Source organism: Cebus imitator, unplaced genomic scaffold (genome assembly GCF_001604975.1).
Source record: "Cebus imitator isolate Cc_AM_T3 unplaced genomic scaffold, Cebus_imitator-1.0 Scaffold67, whole genome shotgun sequence".
Lineage (NCBI taxonomy): Eukaryota > Metazoa > Chordata > Mammalia > Primates > Cebidae > Cebus > Cebus imitator.
The window spans coordinates 1974448-2000395 of record NW_016107382.1 but is presented as its reverse complement, the minus strand read 5'-3'; the positions used below and the strand labels follow the sequence as shown (position 1 = coordinate 2000395).

General features: G+C 33.6%; 1 protein-coding gene and 1 long non-coding RNA gene across 9 annotated transcripts in view; one reads left to right on the top strand and one right to left on the bottom strand.

Moving 5' to 3' along the window:
* The window catches only part of CBLB (Cbl proto-oncogene B), a 211001-nt gene that overhangs the window by 119285 nt on the left and 65768 nt on the right, over window positions 1-25948 (top strand). For all 8 annotated transcript variants that reach the window (XM_017530609.2, XM_017530608.2, XM_037739282.1 and 5 more), the window contains 4 exons: window positions 2548-2669; window positions 7040-7177; window positions 11115-11202; window positions 13882-14013. In XM_017530609.2, the coding sequence (XP_017386098.1) occupies window positions 2548-2669; window positions 7040-7177; window positions 11115-11202; window positions 13882-14013 (480 nt within the window). The remainder of the gene's footprint in view (window positions 1-2547; window positions 2670-7039; window positions 7178-11114; window positions 11203-13881; window positions 14014-25948) is intronic.
* Window positions 25556-25948, bottom strand: part of LOC108305846 — a 23215-nt gene continuing 22822 nt past the window's right edge. Inside the window, exon 3 of the long non-coding RNA XR_001825909.1 lies at window positions 25556-25948. This exon is cut by the window's right edge and continues 972 nt beyond it. This is a non-coding gene — a long non-coding RNA (uncharacterized LOC108305846).

The window sequence follows — 25948 nt, the reverse complement described above, 5'->3', positions numbered from 1 at the left end:
ACTGTTTCTTTTGCTGTGCAGAAGCTGTGGAGTTTGATTAGCCTTTGTAGGGACATGGATGAACCTGGAAACCATCATTCTCAGCAAACTGACAGAAGAGCAGAAGATCAAACACCGCATGTTCTCACTCATAGGCGGGTGTTGAACAATGAGAACACATGGGCACAGGGAGAGGAGTACTACACACTGGGGTCAGTTGAGGGGAAATAGGGGAGGGACGGTGGGGGGTGGGCAGCTGGGGAGAGATAGCAAGGGGAGAAATGCCAGATGTAGGTGATGGGGAGGAAGGCAGCAAATCACACAGCCACGTGTGTACCTATGCAACAATTTTGCATGTTCTTCACATGTACCCCAAAACCTAAAATGCGATGAAATAAATAAATGGGAATAAAAATAATTAGATAATTTTATGTTCTTGTATATGAAAAAAAAAATTTTAATCTGAGAAACAAAATGAAAAAAACATATATCATCCAAAACACTTTGTTTTACCTTTTTTAAGCCAGTAGTCATCAAAATACTTTAGAAAGAAAAAGCACGTAAGTACTATGTGTTTCTGTTTTGAGTGGGCTGCATACAAGAAAAACAATACACAGACTCATTCTATTACATAAATATTTTTGCAATTAGAAGCTGGCCCTCTGGATTATGTACTAAGAAATGGTTGCTAAATACTGTAGCAGTTGGCTCAAAACTCCAGTTTAACTTTTTTTTACTTGTATTTTGATCTGTGCATTGGTGCTGTATAAAGTTCAGCATTTTTTTTCATCCACTCTTCCACTAGTTTGTGCAGACTTTAATGGAAGTGACCCAAATATTTGCTTGGTATTTCTTCTATCCTTGCCCTTTGTAGATGGGTAGAACAAAACAAAAACGGGTGTCTAGAATAGCAGTTATTGCTCAGTTTTTTAAAACAAGTGCTGACATTTTCCAAGTAATGTTTAATGCAGTTTTTAGTCATGCCTTAGGAAGAAAACTAAAAACGTGCATTTTTTTTCAAATATCGTAGAGAGAACCTTTCATATAGTTATTCTCTAGAGCGCCTTTCTTGCCCAATTAGGTATTTTAGTGTGATAGAGAAATACCCCGAAGATTTTTCTTGTTATTTTGGAAAAGGCTTAGAAACTTTGTTATTACTAAATCATTCTTTGTTATCCTCATCTCAAGGGATATAATCCTTGAAGAATTCTGCCTTGTAAATTTGTAACTTGCTTAACAATAATGAGGAACAAGTCTCAAAACAAACAAAAGCAGGACGTTTTTACCAGTAATCATGTTTAAGATGACTGTTTTAACAGCTTTAACTTGGCAACACAAAAACACTTTTTTTTTCTTTTATGTAGAAGACCTAATAATCTGGCACATCAGATACAGCCTGCTGCCAGTTCCTTGGAATAAATGTGGCTTCAGCTTAAAAAACAATTGCAGAGATGTTGTATCCACACCCTTGAGTAAAGTTGTGTATCACTGGCTGCCTTTTTTCTCTTGCCCTGGTAACTGGACAGACAACTAATCGGTTTAAACAGAAAATGACACAGTGATACAAACCAAATATTTTTGTGAAAGGGTTTTTATGTAACTCACTTTTAAACCCAAACATTTCCTAATTGTATAATTATGTAAAGCTAAGCCAGATGTGACTACAGTGCTGTTAACACTGGCCTTTTACACAAGTCACTGCTTAGAGGGATCTGTTCAATGAGTTATCCCTTGCTGATTACTGTTATCAGGCACTGCAATGGTCCTGGCATCTCATGGGTGAGCAAGACAGGCATGTTCCTTGCCCTTTTGTAGCTGATGGTTAATGTGTAACCTTTGCCAAGTCACGTACGTTCTATGAAATGGTTTCTTATTCTGTAAAATGAAGCAGTTCTGAACAAAACAGACAGACAGGGAGGTGAGGAATATGGCAAGAGGTAACAGTTTTAAGTATGCTGGTCAAAAAAGGCTTCGTTGGGAAAGTGACATTTGGAGACAGGAATGAGATGGATATTTGGGGGAAGAAAATTCAAGTAAAGGCAGCAGCAAATGCAAAGGCTCTGAGGGAAAGAGGGCTTTTGTGTTCAAAACAGTAGCGGAAAGGCCCACGTGGCTGGAGAAGAGGCAGAAAGTGGAAGGGTTACAGTAGATGGAGACAAAAAGGGAACTGCTGAAGATCAAACCCTGTAAAGTCCTTTTAGGTCATATACGAGGACCTTGGCTTTTATTCAAAGTTAGAAGGCTTTGAACATAACAATTATTTCATTTTTGTTTTAAAATGGTACCAAGTGCTGTCGTGAGAATAGGCTGTGTAGAGAAGACATTATGTGGTTTTCTGTTTTGTTCTCTGTATTCTGTTCCTGAAAAATCTGTTTTCTGCCTAATTATATTTCTGTAAGAATAGACTTGCATGGCTGCTGTTAGGTGACAAAGGCTGACCTAAACCACATTTGTCAGATTAACTTTTAAAATATCCAAGATAATATTAAGTATATTAAATGATGGATCAGTATGTAATCAATATTTGATATTCTCTAGATAATCTCTTTTTATTTATTTATTTTTTAGCCTTGGGGCTCTATTTTGCGGAATTGGAATTTCTTAGCTGTGACACATCCAGGTTACATGGCATTTCTCACGTATGATGAAGTTAAAGCACGACTGCAGAAATATAGCACCAAACCCGGAAGGTAAGACTTTTTAGCAGTCATATTATGTGATATATCCAAAGCTGAAAAATTCTCCATGGTTTGTTCCTAAATAAGTCAGTAACACATTCTGAGGGCATGCTTGGGAAGGGGATAGAAAAGCTCAAAGACCAAAATGGTGCTTCTTAATCTAATCCTTTAAATTGATACATTATGTTTGCTCTGAAACTTAGTGATTATAAAGCAAAAGGGGAGATGGCCTCCTTTCTGTTTTCATGATATCTGGGTTTGTGTGCAAAATTGTATGTATGTATTTGAATACTTGAATACTGTGCTAAAGAAAAACATAAGTACAACAGTCTTATGTTAATTACTTTAGGATATTTTTAAGACATTCATTTAGGCTCTATGATAAACATGTAAGTCCATATACATGCACATGAACATATAAATATATATGTAAGTTTATGAACCAATACATTTATTACATAAGCATTATAAACCTATTGCTTCAATCAAAACCAGTTTTATCTCCTTGAAAACTTTTTTCATAATGCCTCATATTTTATTATAGGCTCAGAATTTATATTTTATTTTCCAAATGATGAAACTAAATGAGACTTGGAGAGGTTGGTCAGCCCCTGTGGCCTTGGCCAAGAAATTACACTTTATTAATGGCACATCTGGGTCCAGAAAATCTGTCTCTTCCACGGTTCAGTACATTTTCCTATATATTTCATCTAACAATGCATTAGGCACATAGTAGGCGTCTGTACTATGGCACGCAGTATGCTGAGTACAGCAGTAGAGACATTAAAGAACTGCTTGTCAGAGTCCTCACACTTTAGTAGGAGATGCTATTCCAGTGTTCATTAATGCACTGATTTTCATATAGAGACCATTTCATTTTAGGGATGAATTTGGTGGTGTTTTCAAGTATACCTTTTTTTTTATAGTATCATTTTTATTTGATTTATGGTGTATATGTTCGTACTTTAAAATAATTTTTTAAGTACCAGCCAATACTGCTGATGTGTTTTCTCTGCATAATGAAAATGTCCATCTTTTTGTCTTTGTAAGAATTTATATAGTAGATTTGAAAAAGGAGCTAGTGAGTATTAAAAAACAGTTTGGCTTCCACTGAAATCTTCTATTTAGATGAAGGAGAGTTAATTCTCATAGTGACGGTGAGAGCAGATCAGTTAGCTGGCATGTTGAAAGTGGTTTAGATGAATGATTTTGTTTATTCAGAAATCTCTCATGACCAGGTATTTCCAGTTTTAACTCTCTTGATTGACATTATATAAAGTATCTTTCTTGCTCCTGGAGTATGATTTGAAAATGTGTTGTGGTTGGAATTACGCAGTTATATAAATTTAACATGTAAGTTATTTGATAAATTATCTTGTCCAATCAGAAAACTAATTTTATGATAATTTTCTTAATTTTCCTGATAAATAAATTTATCAGGAAACTGAGGCCTTTATTTTTTGTTTTGTTTTCTTGTTCAACCACATGGAGAACCTGAATTACAATGTTGAGAACAAAAGCCAGGTCTCACTACTATTTGGAAAAGTTCACTTGGTAAAAACTTAGAGCCCTCTGATAAGAATATTTATAAGACCCACTAGTAAACATATCTTCAAATGCATACAATATACACATTTTACACAGCTTTTTTGCATATCAGTCATACCTTAAAAAACTAGAACAGTGTCCTCTGGGGCAAAAAAAAAAAAATATTTCTTTTCTTTGTAACTTGCCATGTAATGATTTTTTTCTAAATCATAATTTAGGTAGCTAATGATAAAATGAATATAACAAATTATAATGTGTAAAATATGATGTGGGTACTTAAGATGTGTTTAGGAAAACATTCTTAATGAATAAAATTGTAACAAATATTTGCTTGGGAGAATATCTGTGTTTAACCTTTTTTTTTTTTTTTATCTTGGAAAGTATTTCAGTCTGACTTCATAGTATAGAAAACAATTGGATTTACTTCAATGACATTTTGGCTCCTTAAGTTGTGCTTTATTTTTGGGGATTCATCTGACAAACTATGAGTTACCTGGTGAAGGTAATAATATTTGGGAATCTAAGTGAAATATTCATTAGGTGACTTTTTAGGTGACAAGAGTGGCCTTGAATCCGAAACCATCTCATCAACATGAAAGATACCTGATTTATACATATATATATATAAATGTATTTTTTTGAGAGAGTTTCTCGCTGTGTTCTCCCAGGCAGGAGTGCAGTGGCACTGTCTTGGCTCACTGCAGGCTTCACCTCCTGGGTTCAAATGATTCTTGTGCCTCAGCCTCCCAAGTAGCTGGGACTACAGGCATGCAGTCCCATGACTACACCATGCCTGGCTAATTTTTTTCTATTTTTAGTAGAGATGATATTTCACCATGTTGGCCACACTGGTCTTGAACTTCTGGCCTCAAATGATCCACCTGGCTCAGCCTCCCAAAGTGCTGGTATTGCAGGTGTGAGCCACCACACCCAGCCCAAATTTGACTAAATTAAGCATGCTGTTTAAGAGAGCAGGGTGCTAAAAATAAGGCAAAAATTCACTTGAGCTTGGGAAGGGGTAGTCACTAGCCAAAGTGTCAGCAGCAAATTAAATGGAATAGGAAAGATGTGCATGAGAGGAAGAAATTGTTTTAAAAAGCCCTTGATTCTTACCAGATTGCTGGTATTTCTGTCTCTTAGCTACATGAGTTCCTTGAACCTTCTCTGTGATAATGAGTTTTAGAAACACCATCCTAAAACAATGTTTAGAGCAACAGAAAAGGATATTAATTAAAAGCATGAGCAATTTCACAAGTATGTATTTCAGTATATACTAGATTTTTGGCATAAGAATAAATTTGGCATTACATTTAAAATTACTAACAATGCAGATATGTAATTATTTTCTTTATGTTAATATACTCTATAAATTTTATTGAGATTCATAGTAGGCAGATTTTTAAGATTTCTATTTAACTTTTGACTTTTAATTTGAATGAATTTTATCATATTAATCTTTTTATGTAACAGTTTAATAATGTGTTCTGAATTTTAATTTATAGTGACTTTCTGTTATTTTTGGCACTTCTCATAACATCACAGCCATAGTCTCTGTGGCATTATTTTATCTGATTTTGATTAAGAATGCTAGTAATTGACAGTTTGTATGCTATTTTCAGCCTCTCTAGGGACTTATGTTTTTAGACTTTTTTGAAAAGTTCTTTTCAAAGATTGTATCACCAATATAAAGTTTTAATATTTAAAAATCACTTCTTTCTTATTTTAAATCCTAGTTTGTCAAAAGATTAAATCACACTGCACTACTAAATGTACAAGTTAATTAAATCCAATGACTGCAGCCATTATGTATGTTAAAATGTATTGTTAAAGTTACATTTATAATACTTGGTCCATCAATAACTAACATATATTATGAAATAATTATATCTGCCGCATACATACAGCAACTAGAGTGTTAAGATATAGCCAAAAGATTTAAGTTGGCCTATTTTTGATGTGCTTAGTGGGTAGTGAAATCCAGAAGAATATCCCGATAAGACTGAATCCAGTACACTTAAATAAAGAGAAATGATCTGTGTGTGTGTGTGTGTGTGTGTGTGTGTGTGTGTGTGTGTGTGTGAAGGGCTGAAGAGAAATGATGTAATATGAAATAAGTATATAGGTAACAAATGAATAATGGATTTAAAGCCAAGTTGCTGTCTCCTTTTGTTGGAGACTAGTTTCAAGGGACTTGATTTGATTTATATTTTTGAATTATCTTAACTTCCCATTATAAGATACTAAATTTAGTTAGTTAGTATCTTATAATGCTTAGACGGCAGCCATGAACTTACCTAGTTTGCACTTTTGAGCTTTAGGAATGAATGGCTGGAATACCTAAAAGTTTTGAAAAGTTATTTAATAACTAATTTTAATGTCTAAATTACAAAGGAATATGTCAACTTCTGTAGTAGAAACTGGCTCAGTTTTTGTCTGAGGTAAGCAAATTAAATTTAAATTTTGACTTACTTATTTTATTTTTTACATTCCAACAATGATTTATTTTGTAGCAGTTCCATGCCATCAGCACTTTTATACCCAGCACCCTGATGATGATAGTAACAAATCCCTAGAGAGTTTACAATCTTGTTTATTTTCTCATATATATCTGGAAGTATTTAAATAAAAAATGATCAGTGTTTCTCTTCAAATTGATAAATGGAGAAGTACAATGTTGTTAAGAATAAGTTAAAGGATAGAATATGAGGAGCATTGAGGTATCAGGCATTCTAAATTATTCTGTTTATTCTTTTGCTTGAAAGAAACCTAACAAGTTGTTTAGTACTGACTTATATTCTGAATGTAATTAAATGTAGTTTTCTCATGTTTTGCAGCTACATTTTCCGGTTAAGTTGCACTCGATTGGGACAGTGGGCCATTGGCTATGTGACCGGGGATGGCAATATCTTACAGACCATACCTCATAACAAGCCCTTATTTCAAGCCCTGATTGATGGCAGCAGGGAAGGATTGTAAGTATAAGAATTGGGAATTAGAGTGCTTATGATTCGCAAATTTGAAAAATAAAAATTGATTTGTGATGGAGAGAATGGATAGTGAGGATGCTTTTTATCTTAAGACTGCTTAAGATAAAATAAAACCCATAATAATGGATGCTCAGTTTTTTTGTTAATCTCTTTAAATAGTCATTTCAAGGTAACTAACTATGTTATAGCAAATACATTTCAACTTCAGATTACAACGTGAATTTTTATCTTTCATACAATAAGATGTTGGGACTTAAAGGTAGTTTTCAAATAGATGTAAAAGTATATATAAAGAGAAAATTATTTAGAATAAATTACCTAGAATAATTTACTTCTGTTTCCTCATATAACCCTAGATTACTTAATTTCACCTTTTTATTTTGATTGTTAGTGCCAGATTTTCTTTTCTCTTTCTTGTCTGTTTCTCCCTCCACCCCTTTCTTTTCTTTTCTCTCTGTAGATCTCTATTGGGCCCCTGCTGATAACTTAGCTCCAGTTTTGGGCAAGGCTTTCGGGGTTCTGAGTTTTTTTCTGGGGCCCCACGTTTGGTGCCAGATTATTGTCTGCAAAAAGAGTCAAACTCTAAAATATTTGAAGAAATGTATTCTGAGGCAAATACGAGTGACCATGGCCTGTGGCACAGCCTGTGACACATGAATAATGACTCCATATTCCAGGACTATATGTTAATTGCTAAGTTTAGTTTATCTCAAGCTATTCTTTTTTTTTTTTGCTATTCTTTTTTAAAATTTAAAAATAAATAACTTCTTTGTTTTTTAGATTAATAATGAATTCTCCCTCAGCCATTCCACACACAAAGTTTCGACAATCTGTTGGGTCCCTTCATAGAAAATATGTCTGGTTCTTCTTGTTTTATTCATCATGCCATTCCCTTCGTCCTCTCCTTGTGTTCTCATTCTCAGTGTCACTTCGTCATGCTGCTTTTTCTTCCCCTCTGTTGTGCTGGGTAATTTAGAGATGCTTGTGATCAAACTCACTGCAGTATGAATTGTGATAGAAACCTAGCAGGAGAAAGTCCACCAGAGTTAACAAAGAGCAAATGATTTGAGTTTTACCTTTTTCAAAGCAATTGCAAAAAAGAAAGAAAAGAAAAAAAGTCAGGAGACTTATACAAAGAAAAAGTAGGCGTTTTAAAAAACCTGTGAGCTTTTGGGTGGAAGGGTGGCTTACGCCTGTAATCCCAGCATTTTGGGAGGCTAAGGCTGGAGGATTACTTGACCCTAGAAGTTCGAGACTAGCCTGGGCAACATGGCAAAACCCTATCTCTTCAAAAAATGCAAAAAAATTAGCCACCATTAGGTGGCCCGTGACCATAGTCCCAGCTACTATGGAGGCTAATGTGGGATAATCACCTGAGCCTGGGAAAATTGAGACTACAGTGATGTGATTGTGCCACTGCACTCCAGCCTGGGCATCAGAGTAAGACCCTGTCTGGGGAAAACACACACACACACACACACACACACACACACACACACACCACACACAACCTTTCAGTAAATTAGTTCCATAACAATTGTATAGCAAGTTATGGTACCTAATGTGTATTTCTCTCACTTTTTTCTTCTAATTTTCATAAATTTGCTAGTTTCGGTTATTTATACCTTTCTTCTAATGCGTCAAAGATCTGCGTATAGATTTTGATTTGTTTATAGATTTGTGTATAGATTAGATCATGATTACAGATTGTTTTTAAGAAAATATACTTTAAAGTTAGAATTTATAAGTAGAGGGTAAATGAGCAAATCTGTAGACAGAAAAATTTTCATATATCTTGTTTGAATTACACCTTCAGTCTATTTTTCAAAAGTCATTGAAAAAGTAACAAATTTTAGTATTACAATCAATTGACCAAAGCCTTTAAATTCCTGAGTAAAATAACTCTTAACAATTTCACACACACACACACACACACACACACACACACACACACACGCGCACCCCTCCAGAAGGATTTAGCTAGTCGATTTTGAACATTAATGATATATGAGGATAAAATAGGATTTATAAATTAATTAGATAAGGTTTTTCATAAGATCAGTAAAAATACAGGATTATCATCTCGTCCAGCTACCATCCAGGCCCATTGTATTTCCTTATATTAATAGCTAATCCAATGTTGTTGACATAGCCCCATTGAAAAAGGCTCATCAGCAGTATATCCCAGGTATACTAAGGACAGAAATCATCGTTGCTCCTGATAGGTTTAAAAAGAACCTTTAACCTTTCCTATGGTACCCTTATCATCATTTTTGTCATCTTTCACTCCTGGTTTCTTCCTTGAATTTCCTCATATTATTGAAATGTGATACATAAATTTTATATAATTTTTTTAAACAGCCAATTTTAGGATACCAAAAGGTTACTTATCTTCTTTGAATTATCTCCTCATTTAATATTTGTCGAATTTTGTAACACACCCATAAGGCCATTCTAAATTTGTATAATGTTCAGATGTAGTAAAGTCCTTTTGCTAAATCATGAAAAAAAAAATCATCTCACTTATTTGTCCCTTAATAGGTGAGAATTGTTTGTCCTTTAAGTTCATTTTTCTGGTTTTCCTGGGTAAATTCTAACACTTCACATGTTTGTAGACTCCTCATTCAAGGATAAACAGTGTTTGTTACTTTAAAGAATAGTTTTGTTATAGTTTTACCCTTCAAAATGTATGTATTGTAGAACTATAGCCTTTTTTTTTTTTTTTTGAGATGGAGTCTCGCTCTGTCACCCAGGCTGGAGTGCAGTGGCGTGATTTGGGCTCATGGCAACCTCCACCTCCCAGGTTCAAGTGATTCTCCTGCCTCAGCCTCCTTGGTAGCTGGGATTACAGGCACGTGCCATCACACCCAGCTAATTTTTGGATTTTTAGTAGAGACGGTGTTTCACCATGTTGTTCAGGCTGGTTTTGAACTCCTGACCTCAACTGATTCATCGGCCTTGACCTCCCAAAGTGCTGGGATTACAAGCGAGAGCCATCACGACCAACCAGTACTACATTCTTATTGGTTTATTTAAGAAATCTAGTATAGAAAGATATTAAACAGAAATAACCACAATTTAATAAACTGACGAAACATAGCAGTGACATTACCACTTTTTAAAATCAAAAATAGGTATTTTCCAACACAGCAAATTTTATTTTTTCATGAAGTTTTGAATAACAAGGGAAACTTCTGATCTAACACAGCAAGAAGGCATTATTACTACAACTTTTAGTTCAGATTTCAGTTTTCTCTGATAATAGAACCTTGTCTCTGTAGACCATTTTGTGTTTGTAGTGTTAAGTCAATGGAAGATGGAAATGTAATATTATCTAATTTTTAAAAATGTGGATGTGCATGTGTGTCTGTGTGTTTACATATGTGCACCTGTGTTTGTGTTAGGGTAAGTGAAAGATGAGAGAAGAGATATGGAAACTATAGAAAAAGGAACACCACAGAAGTGTTTGAATAACTTACAAAAAACTGTGGCCTTTAATTATATTTTTCTTTCCATATGACATTAAGCATGGTGTAGAATGATATTGTTAACGTTACCTGTGCTTCAGATGAAAGATGTAATAGTTGCAAATAGGTATATATGAAAAGTATTTTGGAATAGAACACGATTGACCAGTAAAATAAATTTTTAACTTATATAAGTGACTAGATATTTTATTGAAAATGGTTGCTTAGTGGCATAGGCTGTATTCATTATTTATTTCTGATATGAAAATAATTTCTATATTTAAGTGTCTTAAAAACAACATACTGTGGAAATAGTGACATAGTATGTTACTGATATGTTACATAAAAAGGAAACATCCAAATGTATGCTTAAATATAGAAACATTTGATTAAATATCCTCACATGCAACTGAAACTTGTATGTTTAAGGTAATAAAGTTTCTGTTTAAATTCAGTTATCTTTATCCTGATGGGAGGAGTTATAATCCTGATTTAACTGGATTATGTGAACCTACACCTCATGATCACATAAAAGTTACACAGGTAAGGATAATTTTTGGAAAAGTATAATTAAATAAATATATGTAATGCCTTTGAAATAAATAAGACTCTATACTGTAATTAAAATCAGGCACAGGTATTTAATACAAAAGATACTTAAGGAATTCTAAGAGTGTTAAAGAGAAATTATATCACTTTCCTATATTTTTTGATACAAATTTATGCTATTAAAATTCTTGCTTGCCATATGGTATTGGTATTTATATGGGGGGAATAAAATAATTCCATAAGTAGGTAGGTTGGTATAAGGAGAGAGTCATAGTTTAGAAAACTACCAAAAAAAGATTAGAATAATTATATGCCTTAGCTTTTAGAGTCAAATGGGTAACTGAAGTCTGTTGACAATAACAATAGTGTTTTTCTAAATCCATTGTTGGTAACCAGATTTGGATGAGAATGTAAGTTGTTAAAACCTTTCTTGAGAGTGATATTCAGTAATTATAAAAATCTAAGTGAAAATATCTCTTCACGTTAGAATCTATTATGTAATAAATCACTTACACATGTACACAAAAATCTGTACAACAGGTATTCACGGTAATATTTTTGTAAAAGTGAAAAATTACAAAATGCCAAGAAGTTTAATAATAGATTAGATAGAATAGAACAGTATATTCCTACTGTATTGTGTGAAGTCATCAGCAGGAGGGAGGTAGCTCTACATACTCACCTGGGAACTTCCACATCTTGTACTATAAAATAATTTCATTTATATAAAGTAGAAGTAGATAACATTTCGTTTGGCAAAGTTAAATTATGTACGTTAAACTTCTGTAAATAAATAATAATTGCTGTATATGAACATATGAGTTTACTTTTTAAAAGATCAAAAAACCCCAAACTGGTAGGAGGATTTAACTGAGGAGGTGAAAGGGATTGCACACTCAGGGAGAGGATGGAGGGGGAACTTGAATATTTTATTGTATAAACAGTCTAGTTTTAAAATATTTTATATTTGAGATATATTCATGCCTTGTGTAATAAATAATAAAAATCTAAGGGAAAAAACCAACAAGAAGAATTATAGTTTTTTTTTTTAAGATAATAGATAATGATTTACCTTATAATTCTCCAGGTTTCAGTTCCTGTAGCCTTTACATGATGATGTGAGACATACACACTGACATTTATATGTACATGCTGTACTTACAAATTTAATAACTACCATTTTATATTTAATATATGATTGCCATTTTAAAAGTTACATAGCGATCCTGGATTTTCTAATATGTGTGAAAGGGTACTCATGAAAGACAGTTTATAAAGCCATTAAAAAAATAAATCTTTGGAAGTAATAACATTCATTTAAATTACTCATAAATATTCTTACTGTTTAGCTTACATTTCCAGATGAAGTCTGCAACTGTGATTTTTAGCTTAATGTAATGTTTTTATAATTGCAAATTTGTCCTTTGGATAGTCATAACCAGTATCAGTACCTATGTATTATTTCAGGGACATCAACAATTTATAACTTACTTTAGATTAGATTTATTTCTTTTCCATTCTTACACATTCTCTCTTATTTCTTTATGTCCCCCCCCAAATTTTTGTATATTCACACAGCATAGTAGATACAGCTTATGTGTATACATGTGTACCTGCATGTACATGCATATGTATCCATGTACGTATATGTATACATACTTTTCCTCACCAGGATTATAATATATCTTAGTAGGTTGTGGACTAAATATTGTTATTTATTTATCCTATTCAGTGCCAGGCACATTGTAGTCACTTCCTGAACCAAAAGTTACTCTGTTTACCCAAATTTTGGTTTCATAATTCCTTTTCTTAGCATTCCTAACATCTTTTTTTCATGGATCTTTACCATGAAAAAAGTACCAAAATTTACTAATTTGTTTGGATCTTCTTTTTCACAAAGATCTTTTCAGTATTTGAATTTTGAAAATTTTACTGTGCCAATGTTTAAGCTAAAAACCTAATCAAGAACATTGCAGCTTTCATAAAAAGGTTTTTGGTTACTGAAGTGATTTATTTTCTTGTCATTGTTAGGGAAAGAGTGTGCACTTTTTAGTCAGAGACTGAATTTGGAATTTGAAGCAAACAATTTAAACTTATTAAGCTCCAGGTTTAACTTTTGTTAAGTTCAATATATCTTCTTATGCTTTGGAAATTATGTGAAACAGTAAGTGTGGACCACAGTGCCTGGCATGTGGGAAGAACTGGGTAAATGTTTGCTGCTTTTCTTCCATTCTGGGGTTTATAAAGATATTGAAGCAATAAAATTTAATGTTTATTCAAGTATCATATTTTTTTTTTCAATTCGACAGTTAAATTAGAGGAGCATGTGGCATTTATAAAAAGATAACGTCACTTCATATTCCTATTTTAAAACCATAGATTTTGTCTTTTGAGTCACTGTAACTGTTGAAACAAGTCCCTTTCTAAAGGAACAGTAAAGGAACATTAATCTGAATCATTAAGAAGCATATAAGATAGATGATAAAAGTTCAAACCTTTTTAAAATGGATTTTGTAGACCAAATTGTGATTATCAATTCAAAACATGTCTCAAATGGTAACAAAATTCTGACAAGATCAATTGTAAGATGTTTACTGTGTGTCACTTTATTTGGGAAAATTTGATAATAACAATTCAGTTCATTAACATTACTTTTTTCCCCCCAAATTCCAGGAACAATATGAATTATATTGTGAAATGGGCTCCACTTTTCAGCTCTGTAAGATTTGTGCAGAGAATGACAAAGACGTCAAGATTGAGCCCTGTGGGCATTTGATGTGCACCTCTTGCCTTACAGCATGGCAGGTATAATCATTAGCATCATGAATGTCTTTCTTATATATCCTGCTAGTATTTCTCCTTTCAGTTTTCTTCTTAATGGTTTAGGAAGTAATGCTGATAAGTGCTTTATTTGAAATGATTGTTTAAAAAATTTGTGCATTTGAGTTGCTTTATATAATTTGATTTTTAATTATCTTATATTTTGTTTCTTTTAAATGTATAACTTAATTTTATTAGTCACAGTAGTTCTACTTTTATACTACCATGGATTTGATTTTAGGATGTTCACTTACAGATATTACCAGCTAAACATATGTATGCCATTTATTGTAGGTCAGAATCTGTTTGTAGTAGGTCAGTTTCTGAAGCCAAGTACACCTTAATAGATAAATCTTATTTTGATATTTTCAAGCAAACGTCTTTTCTCCAGAGGAGGCATCTTTCGTGTCTCACATATGCTCCATAGTGCTGAAACTGGAGAATCAGACAGGAAGTCTGTCTCCCAAATACTTATAGATGCCACAGAAACAGACATTAAAGTTTCCTATTTACTGAAGCATAATCTCAGACAAATTGCTTTCCCATCTGTAACAGGCATTCAATAAATATAAATTGATTTGATGTTTTATAGAAAGGTCTGGAGACTAACTGCTTTTCCCAATGACTTTCTTATATTTCTTCATCTGTAGTGAAGATTGGGGATTTAAAAGTGGCTCTTTGGACAGATTTCCAGTTTTGAGTATCTGGAGGAGTCATGGAATATTTTGATCAAGGCATTTTGAAACTGCTGTTTGACATAGTTATATTGAAGCTAGAAGTATATTGATAGGGTTTAGAAAGCAAATAATTAAGCTTCCTAGCCTTTTAGAAAAATTGACAGTGAAGCATATAGGTGACATCCCTGCCCTATTTCTGAGCCATCTCAGTCCTTGATTTTCTTTGTCCAGCCCTGCACCTCTGCATTACTTGAGGAAGGATGGGCATTGAGGTTTATGGAACGGGGCTGACAGACTAAGAGGGGCGCTGATGCCTGCCTGCCGAGCTCCTTGCTTAATAATAAAATATAATGATTTTCCCATTTTCAGAGTCATGAAAGGGACTCCTTTTTTTGTGAAATTTTTTAATAGTTGAGGAACAGAGGAAGAATTAGGAAGTGAATTACAGTGATTTATATTTTCAAAATCCTTTCTGATGCCCAGAGCTCTTCACTACCCCAGTAACATTGTTCAAAATCCCTATACCTCTCTCTTTCAATATGCATTTGGTTTATATTTTATTTTAGGTTTTTCTTTATATCCTCTCCCGTATTTCTTTTTGTCCCTTCATGATGTTGGTGAACTTTGCATATTACAGGGAGATGTTGGAGGAGATCATTCTCAACATAGATACTTGATTTCTATTTAAATTATGTTAACAGTAATAGTTCTGCAAACTTAGCAGTGCCCTTTAAAAACTACATTCAATACATGTAGATATGTTGGTAGAATTGTTGGCAAATGTATTTCAAATGTGTCAGTAGGAGATATAGAGATACTGATTCAGTGATAGATTGTCTCTAATTGGACTACATAGGACTGGTGTACCTGATAATCATTCCATGTTTCAGGATACATATTAAACTAACAATGAAAACAAATTGTGTTTGTCACCTCTCTCTTTGCCTTCAGTGTGGTAGTATGGTTTTTATAGGTGGAAAGAAACTAAAAGCCTTGCATTTCTCCATGAAGAAAATCAGAATAATAGGCTGATACAAATTCCTGACACTCTGCCTCCATCCAGGGCTTGTGTATTTTAGCCATTTTTCTTGGGACTGCAGTCTTGGAACACACACATGCATACATGTTGCAGGACTTAACCTCTGTAACTCAATATTATGCTTAGTATTTGGAGGTTAAGTTGGTTAAAAGTCAGAAGCTGCTGTTAGTTTGACAGAAACATGTGTTTAGTAAAATATACTGTTTAAAGCTTCAGTTGCTTACTGGGTGGGCATATTGGCTCACACCTCTAAATACCAGTACTTTGGGAGGCCTAGGTGGGAAGATCCGTTGAGCCCAGAAGTTCAAGATGAGCCTGGACAACATAGGGAGACCCTGTCTCTATAAAACAATAAATAAAACTTTAAAAAATAGTTGTTTACCTTGCAGCCTAGTGTGAGTAGAAAAATATGGCTGAATATAAAGCAACAGATATTTTATTTTACTTTCTGTATACTTCTTGAAAGAAAGTTTATTTATTCTTAGTAAATCAATACTGCTTTCAGTAATTCCTAGCTTAACATTGTCAATAGATTCTTGGAAACTGCCACTTTGAGCAAAGTGAAATACTGTATGCGTAGGAACCTTAACTCTTGTTTCTATCGCTTAGCCTATGGTAAAATGGATTTCATTAGACAGTAAGTTGTAGCACTTAAAGTCTCAATTTCCAAGATCTGATTAAAGATATTAATTGAGGACTTACTGTATTTATTTGTTAAGTTTGTGAACTATTTGCAGCAGGTTCATTATGTGCAAAAGGCATGGGAATATTTCCCAGTTGTTGTCATTCTGTATTACTAATGCTGTGTCCTTTACATCACCACAACGCTTCTGTGGGTTACAGTGCGTTCTCCACATTGGTGTAGTTCCTCTTGCTTGCTGTTTATCAATTCCTTGAATTATTTCATGGTTTTTTAATATTGACCCAATGACCTTATATGAAGATATGTCCAATACTGTTGATAAATTCTTAGCATTTACTATTTCTCTTTTTCACTCTGAAGTACTTCTCAGTTTTACTTTTAGAAATTGAGGAAGTACCTAAATGTCAAACTCTGAAATAGTTAAAATTTTAAAAGTTATGTGAGAGAGCAGTAACAAAGTACTTTACTAAGTAAATTATTAACAAAAAATGACGAATTTCAAACTATTCAGAAGGTTGAAATAATAAATTACATTTATGTTACTAGAGAGTAATGTTATTAATATGATTGTAGAATTTTGCACCTAAATTAATGAAAAATATGCACATCTTTAGTTTCAGTATTATCTTTGGATTATCCTCAAACAAAGCAGCTCATCATTAATAAGTATTCTCCTGATACATTTTGCATATGTCTCTGTAAGCTCTTACCTCATTATATTAATATTGTAAATATTTCCATATTTATGTGTTTCCTTTCTAGAATCTAGATTACTTTACCTATTTTAGAATCTCCCTCTGCATGTTATCTGCACATTGGTTGTTACTCAGTAAATACTTATAGATTACATGCTAGGTAATGTAAAGGAAAAAGAAGAAGTCTAAAAGCACATTAAATAAAAAGACAGTATTGCATATTGATTGTGAAAAGCTCTTACAATAATTTTCTGAGAAGTATTTATGATCTTTTCAAAGACCTTTTATCATATTCAGTATCTGAGAATGAATCCTAGAAATTCTAAGGTTTACTTTCGTCTGTTCCATTCACTAGCTATTGTGTAATTTCCTTAACTTTTTACATTTTTATCTTACCCACCCATTTTTGAACCATGTTATTTTACTTTTATTGTTTGCAGTACTACCTGCACTAACCCAGAAGCAGTAAGACTGTCTTTATCGCTCTTCTATACCAAAAAAACATGCACAGTGATCCCTGGTTTATGTTTTCTCTACCCCTAAAGAAAATTGTTCTTAGGTCAATAAATCTAAATTGATATTTCACAGTCTCTGTATCTCAGTGGGATCTTACTGGTCAAAGGAAGTTTCAACTTTTGAACATTTCTACTTTTGGATAATCTAAATATTTTTCCATTGAGATACAGTCTGCACATAGTGGTGCCTCCTGCCAATCAACGTATCTGTTTTGGCAGCTTTTGTATTATTGCATGAACAGCAATGTTTGTTGATCATTTAAACATTTTATTGCAAAATGCCTCTGGTATTTAATAAAAATAAAAGTCTTATAAAGTTAATCTAGTTAAAGCAGAGGTGTAAAACATTAGATATGCTGAAGATCTCATATCTATAATCTCATCTAGCTGCTCACTTAACCTAACTGATGGTAAATATGTCAGTGAGAAGAACAAAATTATAGCACACTTCACTTCATAGTTCCACAAAATATTGCCAGAAATTGTATCTAAACTTGCAGATACATAAAGAGGAATGTTTCAAAGGTATTAGGTCTCTGGACTTAGGTTAAAATAACATGTCTCTCTTTTTCAATATTTTCCTCATTCAAAAATGGTTTAAAGACATTGTTTTCAAGACAATTCTACTTTAAAGACATTGTTTTTGTTTTATATGATTAAATTTGCAAGCTTAACTTTGCACAAGGAGAATTTGTTATTTGCTTCTTCCCCTTACTGGTTTGGTAGAAGCAAACCTAGATGGTTTCCACTGTCATTTTCATTTATTTATTTAGGAAACATTCTTTGAGCAGCTACAGTGTCCCACGTTATGTACTATTCTCTGAACTAAGAACTCTGAGACACAATCCATAGCCCCAGGAAGTTAAAATTAAATCTGAAAGTCCTATTGAGGAGCATGGTGTTAATACTTACTCAAAGTAAGCATCCTGTTATTCTTCAAATTTAATTACGGCTACTAGACATTTTTTGTTACTTTCTACTGCTTTGGTTGGGCATGCTGATATGAAAATGATTTTAGAGGCTTAAAGGCTGCATGTCTGCCAAGAAGCTATGATAAATCAGTTAGAATCCAATAGGAAATATTAAACCCTGACCATAAATCATACTATGCTCAGCAGTGTGCATTTTTAGCAAATCATTCTTCACCAACTTTTCTTTCTATCTGATGCCCTACTTTGGTTTAATTGAAATTCATTAGAGACTTAAATTTTATATAGTTAACAGAAAACTTAAGAAATACATAGTAGCTGTGTCAGTTAGTTGTTACAGGCTGCCAGTGGTTACTCTTTAATTGCTGTCATAATGGCCGATTAGGCATGCCTCTGAAGAGGTGTCAGATGCTTTTTACCCTTTCTGAAACATCTGTGTTATTTAATAAATTGAATAAGCAAGCAGAGTTTGCACAGAATACTAAATAAGCTGAATAATCACCTTTCTAGAGACATTTTTTGAAGTAATATTACTCTATGTACAACGTTTCTGTGCTGTCCTTGGTAATAAAACTTGGGGAGTTGTCTTCCATGTCCACGTTTTAATGGGATATTAACAAAATATTTATCTTCTGAAGCCTGAACTTCTGCACATGTTCCCTTGTGAGGTAGTATATTATACGGCAGTGAATCTGCAGCATTATCCTAAGATTAAAAGTTAAAGAATTGTTTTCATTCTGTGCTTATTTCAGGAATCTAGAAAATGGCTTTTGTTTTGTAGCTGTCCTTGTAGATGTCCTTCACATCCCTTGTAAGTTGTATTTCTAGGTATTTATTCTCTTTGTAGCAGTTGTAAATGGGAGTTCACTCATGATTTGGCTCTCTATTATTGGTGTATAGGAATGCTTGTGATTTTTGCACATTGATTTTGTATCCTGAGACTTTGCCGAAGTTGCTTATCAGCTTAAGGAAATTTTGGGCTGAGATGATGGGGTATTTTAAATATACAATCATGTCATCTGCAAACAGAGAGGACACAAACAAATGGAAAAACGTTCCATGCTCATGGATAGGAAGAATCAATATCGTAATAATGGCCATACTACCCAAAGTAATTTATAGATTCAGTGATATCCCCATCAAACTACTGTTGACTTTCTTCACAGACTTAGAAAAAAACTACTTTAAATTTCATATGGAGCCAAAAAAAGAGCCCATATAGTGGAGACAATCCTAAGCAAAAAGAACAAAGCTGGAGGCATCACACTATCTAACTTCAAACTATACTACAAGGCTACAGTAACCAAAACAGCATGGCACTGGTAACAAAACAGATGTGTAGACCAATGGAAGAGAACAGAAACCTCTGAAATAACACCATACATCTATAACTATCTGGTCTTGGAAAAACCTGACAAAAACATACAATGGGAAAACAATTCCCTGTTTAATAAATGGTGTTGTGAAAACTGGCTAGCCACAGCAGAAAACTAAAACTGGACCCCTTCCTTACAGCTTATACAAAAATTAACTCAAGATGGATTAAGACTTAAGCGTAAGACCTAAAACCATAAAAACCATAGAAGAAAACCTGGGCAATACCATTTAGGACATAGGCATGAGCAAAGACTTCATGACTAAAACACCAAAATCAATGGCAACAAAAGCCAGAATTGGCAAATGGGACCTAATTAAACTAAAGAGCTTCTGCACAGCAAAAGAAACTATCATCAGAATGAACAGGTAACCTATAGAATGGGAGAAAATTTTTGCGATCTATCGACCTGACAAAGGGCTAATACCCAGAATCTACAAGGAACTTAAACAAATTTACAAGAAACAAACAACCGCATCAAAAAGTGGGTGAAAGATATGAACAGACACTTCTCAAAAGAAGACATTTGTGCGGCCAACAAACATGAAAAAAAGCTCATAATCACTAGTCATTAGAGAAATGCAAATCAAAACCACCGTGAGATACCCTCTCATGCAAGTTAGAATGGCAATCATTAAGAAGTCAGAAAACAACAGATGCTGGAGAGGATGTGGAGAAATAGGAATGCTTTTACACTGTTGGTGGGAGTGTAAGTTAGTTCGACCATTGTGGAAGACAGTGTGGCGATTTCTCAAGAATCTAGAATAGAAATTCCATTTGACCCAGCAATCCCACTACTGGGTATATACCCAAAGGACTATAAGTCATTATACTTTAAAGATACATGCACACGTATGTTTATTGCAGCAGTCTTCATGATAGCAAAGACTTGGTTGGAACCAATCCAGATGCCCATCAGCTATAGACTTGGATAAAGAAAATATGGCACGTATACACCATGGAATACTGTGCAACCATAAGAAAGGATGAGTTCATGTTCTTTGCAGGAACATGGTTGAAGCTGGAAACCATCTTTCTCAGCAAACTGACAAAGGAACAAAAAACCAAACACCGCGTGTTCTCATTCATGAGTGGGAGTCAAACAGTGAGAGCACATGGACGCAGGGAGGGGAAGATCACACACCAGGGCCTGTCATGGGGTGGAGGCCTAGGGGAGGGATAGCATTAGGAGAAATACCTAACGTAGATGATGGGTTGATGGGTGCAGCAAACCACCATGGCACGTGTATACCTGAATAACTAACCTGCACATTCTGCACATGTATTCCAGAACTTGAATTATAATAAAAAAAAAAGAAAGAAAATAGCTTTTGAGCTCCTGAATGGAACAAACTCTAAACTGTGTTCTTTACATCTTCCTTCCAAAATGAAAAATGGATATCTTTGTCAGTTGGATATTCGGCTATGTTTTGAATTACTGCCAAGGACTTTAATTCAATTAAATGAAAAATTAATTTACCTGTGGTTATTCTTCCTGCATATTGTTTGATATAATTTAAAGGAAAGGTATCAGAGTATTCAAAACAGTAATTCACCAAAAAAATCAATAAATTCTGATTTTAATATGAAATATGATTAAAGATATTTATAGGCTTTCCATAGGTAGAGAGTGTTGCTGAGGAAAAGTATATAGTTGTCTGAGAGAGGAGAGAAGCTCAAATGATCACATTTAAGGCAGTAAGAAATAATCTTTGGCCAGGCATGGTTGCTCACATCTGTAATCCCAGCACTTTGGGAGGCCAGCGTGGATGGATCACCTCAGGTCAGCAGTTGAAGACCAGCCTTGCCCACATGGCAAACCCTGTCTCTACTAAAAATACCAAATAGCTGGGCATGTTGGTGGGCGCCTGTAATCCCAGCAGCTTGGAAGGCTGAAAGTGCAGATGAATGATTTGAATCCCAGAGGTGGAGGTTGCAGTGAGCCGAGATCACGGCCCTGCACCCCAGTCTGGGAAACAGAGCAAGATTCTGCCTCATAAAATCATAATAATTTTTAAAAAGAGAAATATTTTACTCTATATTCCTTCAAAGGCAACCAGTCATCAAATTTCTAGCCTCAGTGAAATTTTATAACTTTAGTACTACAAATAGAAAATAATACTTGCCTTTATGAATGTTTTAAATTGGTACTTTTGTCTTTAACCACCTGTTGTGTCTTTTGTATAAATGTGATTAAATGTTGGAGCTTCTCTTTCATGTTGGGAGTAATATAGAAGCTTCTAGAGTTGCCCCAAAATGTTATAATGACATTATGAACTAGAGTAATGCACTAGAAAAGGAAAGGAAATGATGGATATGAGAAAAGAAAGTCTAGTAGAGTAAGTGCTTGACTCTTAAGCCTAATGACTAAATTAGAGGGATGCTCGCTGTATTGTAAAGTGTCTGGATAGTAACAGAATTGGCACTTTGGAAACATTTTCAGTTGACTCCTCCATGGATTTTTCATAGGTGTTTTTAAAGTTGACACCATTTTTTAAATGTCTTGAGATCGTAGACTCATTCTAAATTACCCACTCATTCTAGACCAACTTTATGCATTAAAATTTTAAATTGAATTCAAGCAACAATGTTTGAAACAAAAAGCTTTTACTATGTAAAAACATATCCCCAGAAACGGTGTAATTATTCAGATAAATTTTATGTCTTCCTGTTAAAGAGCTGAATGTTTTCAATTAGAGTGAACAGAACATTGATTGATTGTAGTAGTTTTTAAAAATTTTTAAATTTGCAATTTAAGCAAAATAGTTTTAAAGCTTTTACATGTATTAATGATCAGTAGTAGCAAGTGGCTGTATTTCACCTGTATTTTAACTTTGGCTATGAATCTGAGATTGAAAAACCACTAAATGTGGATCCTGTAGTGGAGTGTTGAAATGATTATACTCTTGAAATAGACCCCCTTGTTGTGATTTCCTACTTAACTTTGCTTGCTATGTGACCTTCATCAAACTAGTAAAACATTTTTTCTGTTGGTGAAATGGGGGACAATAATTGGACCTACCTTATAGGATTAAATGAATTCATATTTAGAGAGTGCTTACAACAGTGCTTAGAATTTTAGTTATTATTGTTTCTAATAAAGTACTTAGGAGATATCTCATATTTCCAATTGTGGTTAATCTATGCACACTGATAATTCTGTAGGTTTTAAATTGTATTAATTTCATTACAAAATGGAATTTGTATAAAGACGTGAGGTTTTTCAAATGTTAAGATATGTTTCCTCAGTTTTCTTATTATATTTATTCGTGAAACTATTTTATATTAATTATGGCAACTGGAATTTGTAAATTTGTATATTTTTACAGCACTTTATAAAGCTTTAAACTAATCTATCTCACTTTATCTTTACGGTGTCTCTAAATGTGCATTATCTTATTATAAATGAGATGCAGTGAATTGTCCAGTGTCTCACAGCTGTAATTGGGAGAGGTGGACATCCGCTTCAAGTATCCTAATTCAGAAAGTCTGTGCTAGTTTTCTGCTTCTTTGTGGAAGCCTTTATGGGCCTCCCAAATCAAAACTAGAGGCGTCTAGATTCACCAATGTCTTTTTCCTTTGTCCATCATGAAATAAACCAGAACCAAAGATCTCTCCCGCTCTGTGGCATTTTGTCTAAGATTACTATTAACTATCCTTCTTTATTCTTTCATTCATTCTTTCAGCCAGAAGTTAGTGAGTTTCTGTGGGAGATACTGTGCTTTGAAAATTATTGGTATGGATCCAACCTATTCTCAGTGCATTTATTTACATATAATTTTTCCAGTTATAATTGCTGTATTTAAAAAAAGATTTGTGACAACCTCATAGCTACATGAAATACAGCAAGGTAATATAAATTAGAAGTTATTGATAAAGAAAAAAATACACACAGATACAGTAAAATGCATACAGATACAGTAAAAGTATAAAATACACTCACTCCAAAATGAGACTTTGGAGGTCCTATGTATACCTTACAGCCCTGATGTGTATTATATATGTGGGAAGGCGTAAAGTGACTGACTTTGTCAGAGTGTGCCTCTAATAATCATTCTGAAAGCAAATAAATTATACTATATATAATGCTATCTTGCAAAACATTTAAGAGAAAGTATCTAAGATATAGTATGTCTGTCTTAGCAATATTTAAACAAAATGTGCAAGACAGTTGATACATGATGAGGATGATCATGAAATGGTACTAACAATATTCATTTGAATTTTTACAGAGTATTTGTGGAGGATGGAGTATTATGAAAGTTTACATTTTTTTTCTATTTGTCAATGTTATTTTATTCTGAAAATACACCTATAGAATATATGTTATATATTCTAAAAATATACCTAAAGTTATATTTTTAAGTAATGTCACTAACTTACAGTATTAATGGTTGAGATGTGAGTCTGAATTATATAACGATATTATGAGAAATCACAGAGTTTTGTTTCCGCCGTGTATAGTATTCACTAATAACTTCTGCACCCTTTGATTTAGAGGTGTTTCTTATTTGAGGAAGTGAAACCTACTGAGTCATTTAGAATAGACGGAGTCCTCAGTACTTCCTCTTAACATTCACGGAATGGTGGGGAATAGAAAATCAGTTATTTACTGGTCTTTCTTCTACATTAACACATATTATTTAATCTTGCCTTAAGTGTACATTGACAGGAACATTATTTTAATTATTGTATTGAAGACATTCTTCATGTGTATTTAATCAGCCACCTGACAGAAACTAGAGTAACCGAAGTAGCATTTGAGACTTTATGGTTAGGTGTAATTTGCATGTGATGGTAGTCCATTTAGAAAGTGTGATAGATGAAGTCATATTAGAGTAAGTAGCATTGGAGACACATTCAGTGTGATCTGTGTTTGCAAATCAAAATTGATGTTCATTGCAGCTGTTTGTTGATCTGATGAGTAATATAAACTCTCAACAACAAAGCTGAAGAGAAGATGTATTTTGTGATATCTACTCTTATAATAGGTACTCTTAACACACATCAGTAATTTGTATATCATTAAACTTTCAACTAGCATAGAGAAAAATCTAAATTCAATTTTAGATGAACCGTTCTTGGTTTTTTCTTGTTCTGTAAAGACACAGTTGTTGCCTTTCACCTCCTACTCCTTCAAAACTCAATATTTTCAGTTACCTCTTATGAGGAAATAGATCACATAAACTGGATGCTTATGTTTAACCAGAACAATATGTGAGTTGACCCTGGAGGCTCAAAGAGAAACTTGTATAGCCTAATAGTGTGTCTTGCACATTCTATGCATTGTGCTAAAAAGTAATGTGACTTTCATGATTTAGATTGAGTGGAATAATTTTTGGTTACGATACTGTACTGGAATTCAGTCTTTTAAAGGTTCTTGGTTTTTAGTTATGATACTAAAATATTTACCAATGAATTTATATGATGTGTAGGAGGTACTTCAAAACAATATAAGAGTGGAAGGAATAAGAGCATATACATGAAACTGGATTGGAGATGAATTGATAATTTTTGAAGTCAGGTGATAGGTACATAGAAATTCATTACAGGTTTCCTTCAAATTTTATGTATATCTGAGATTTTCTATAATTTTTTTAAATGTATGAGTAAATGAAGTGCCTATGTAGGTCTCAAAGTACTGCTTTTCATTCTTTTTTTTTTTTTTTTTTTTTTTTTTTTTTTGACACAGAGTCTTACCCTGACCCAGGTTGAGGGCAGTCATGCTATCGTAGCTCACTGCACCCTCAAACTCCTGGTTTTAAACGAAACTCCCACCTCAGCTTCACAACCAACTGGGAGTTCAGGTGTGTACTACCACACCTGGCTAATGTTTTAAACATTATCTTTTTGTAGAGACGAGGTCTAGCTACGCTGCACAGGCTGGCGCAGGTTGCTGTTATATAAAACTATCTTTTTGAAATTGTTTCATGTAGATCTGTAAAAATACTCCATAGGCACCTAATATGGATCCCTTTTGATTTTTATAACAAGGGGAGTTTTGCCTGGATGATAACATATTGAATATGACTTTAAATTTAATATTC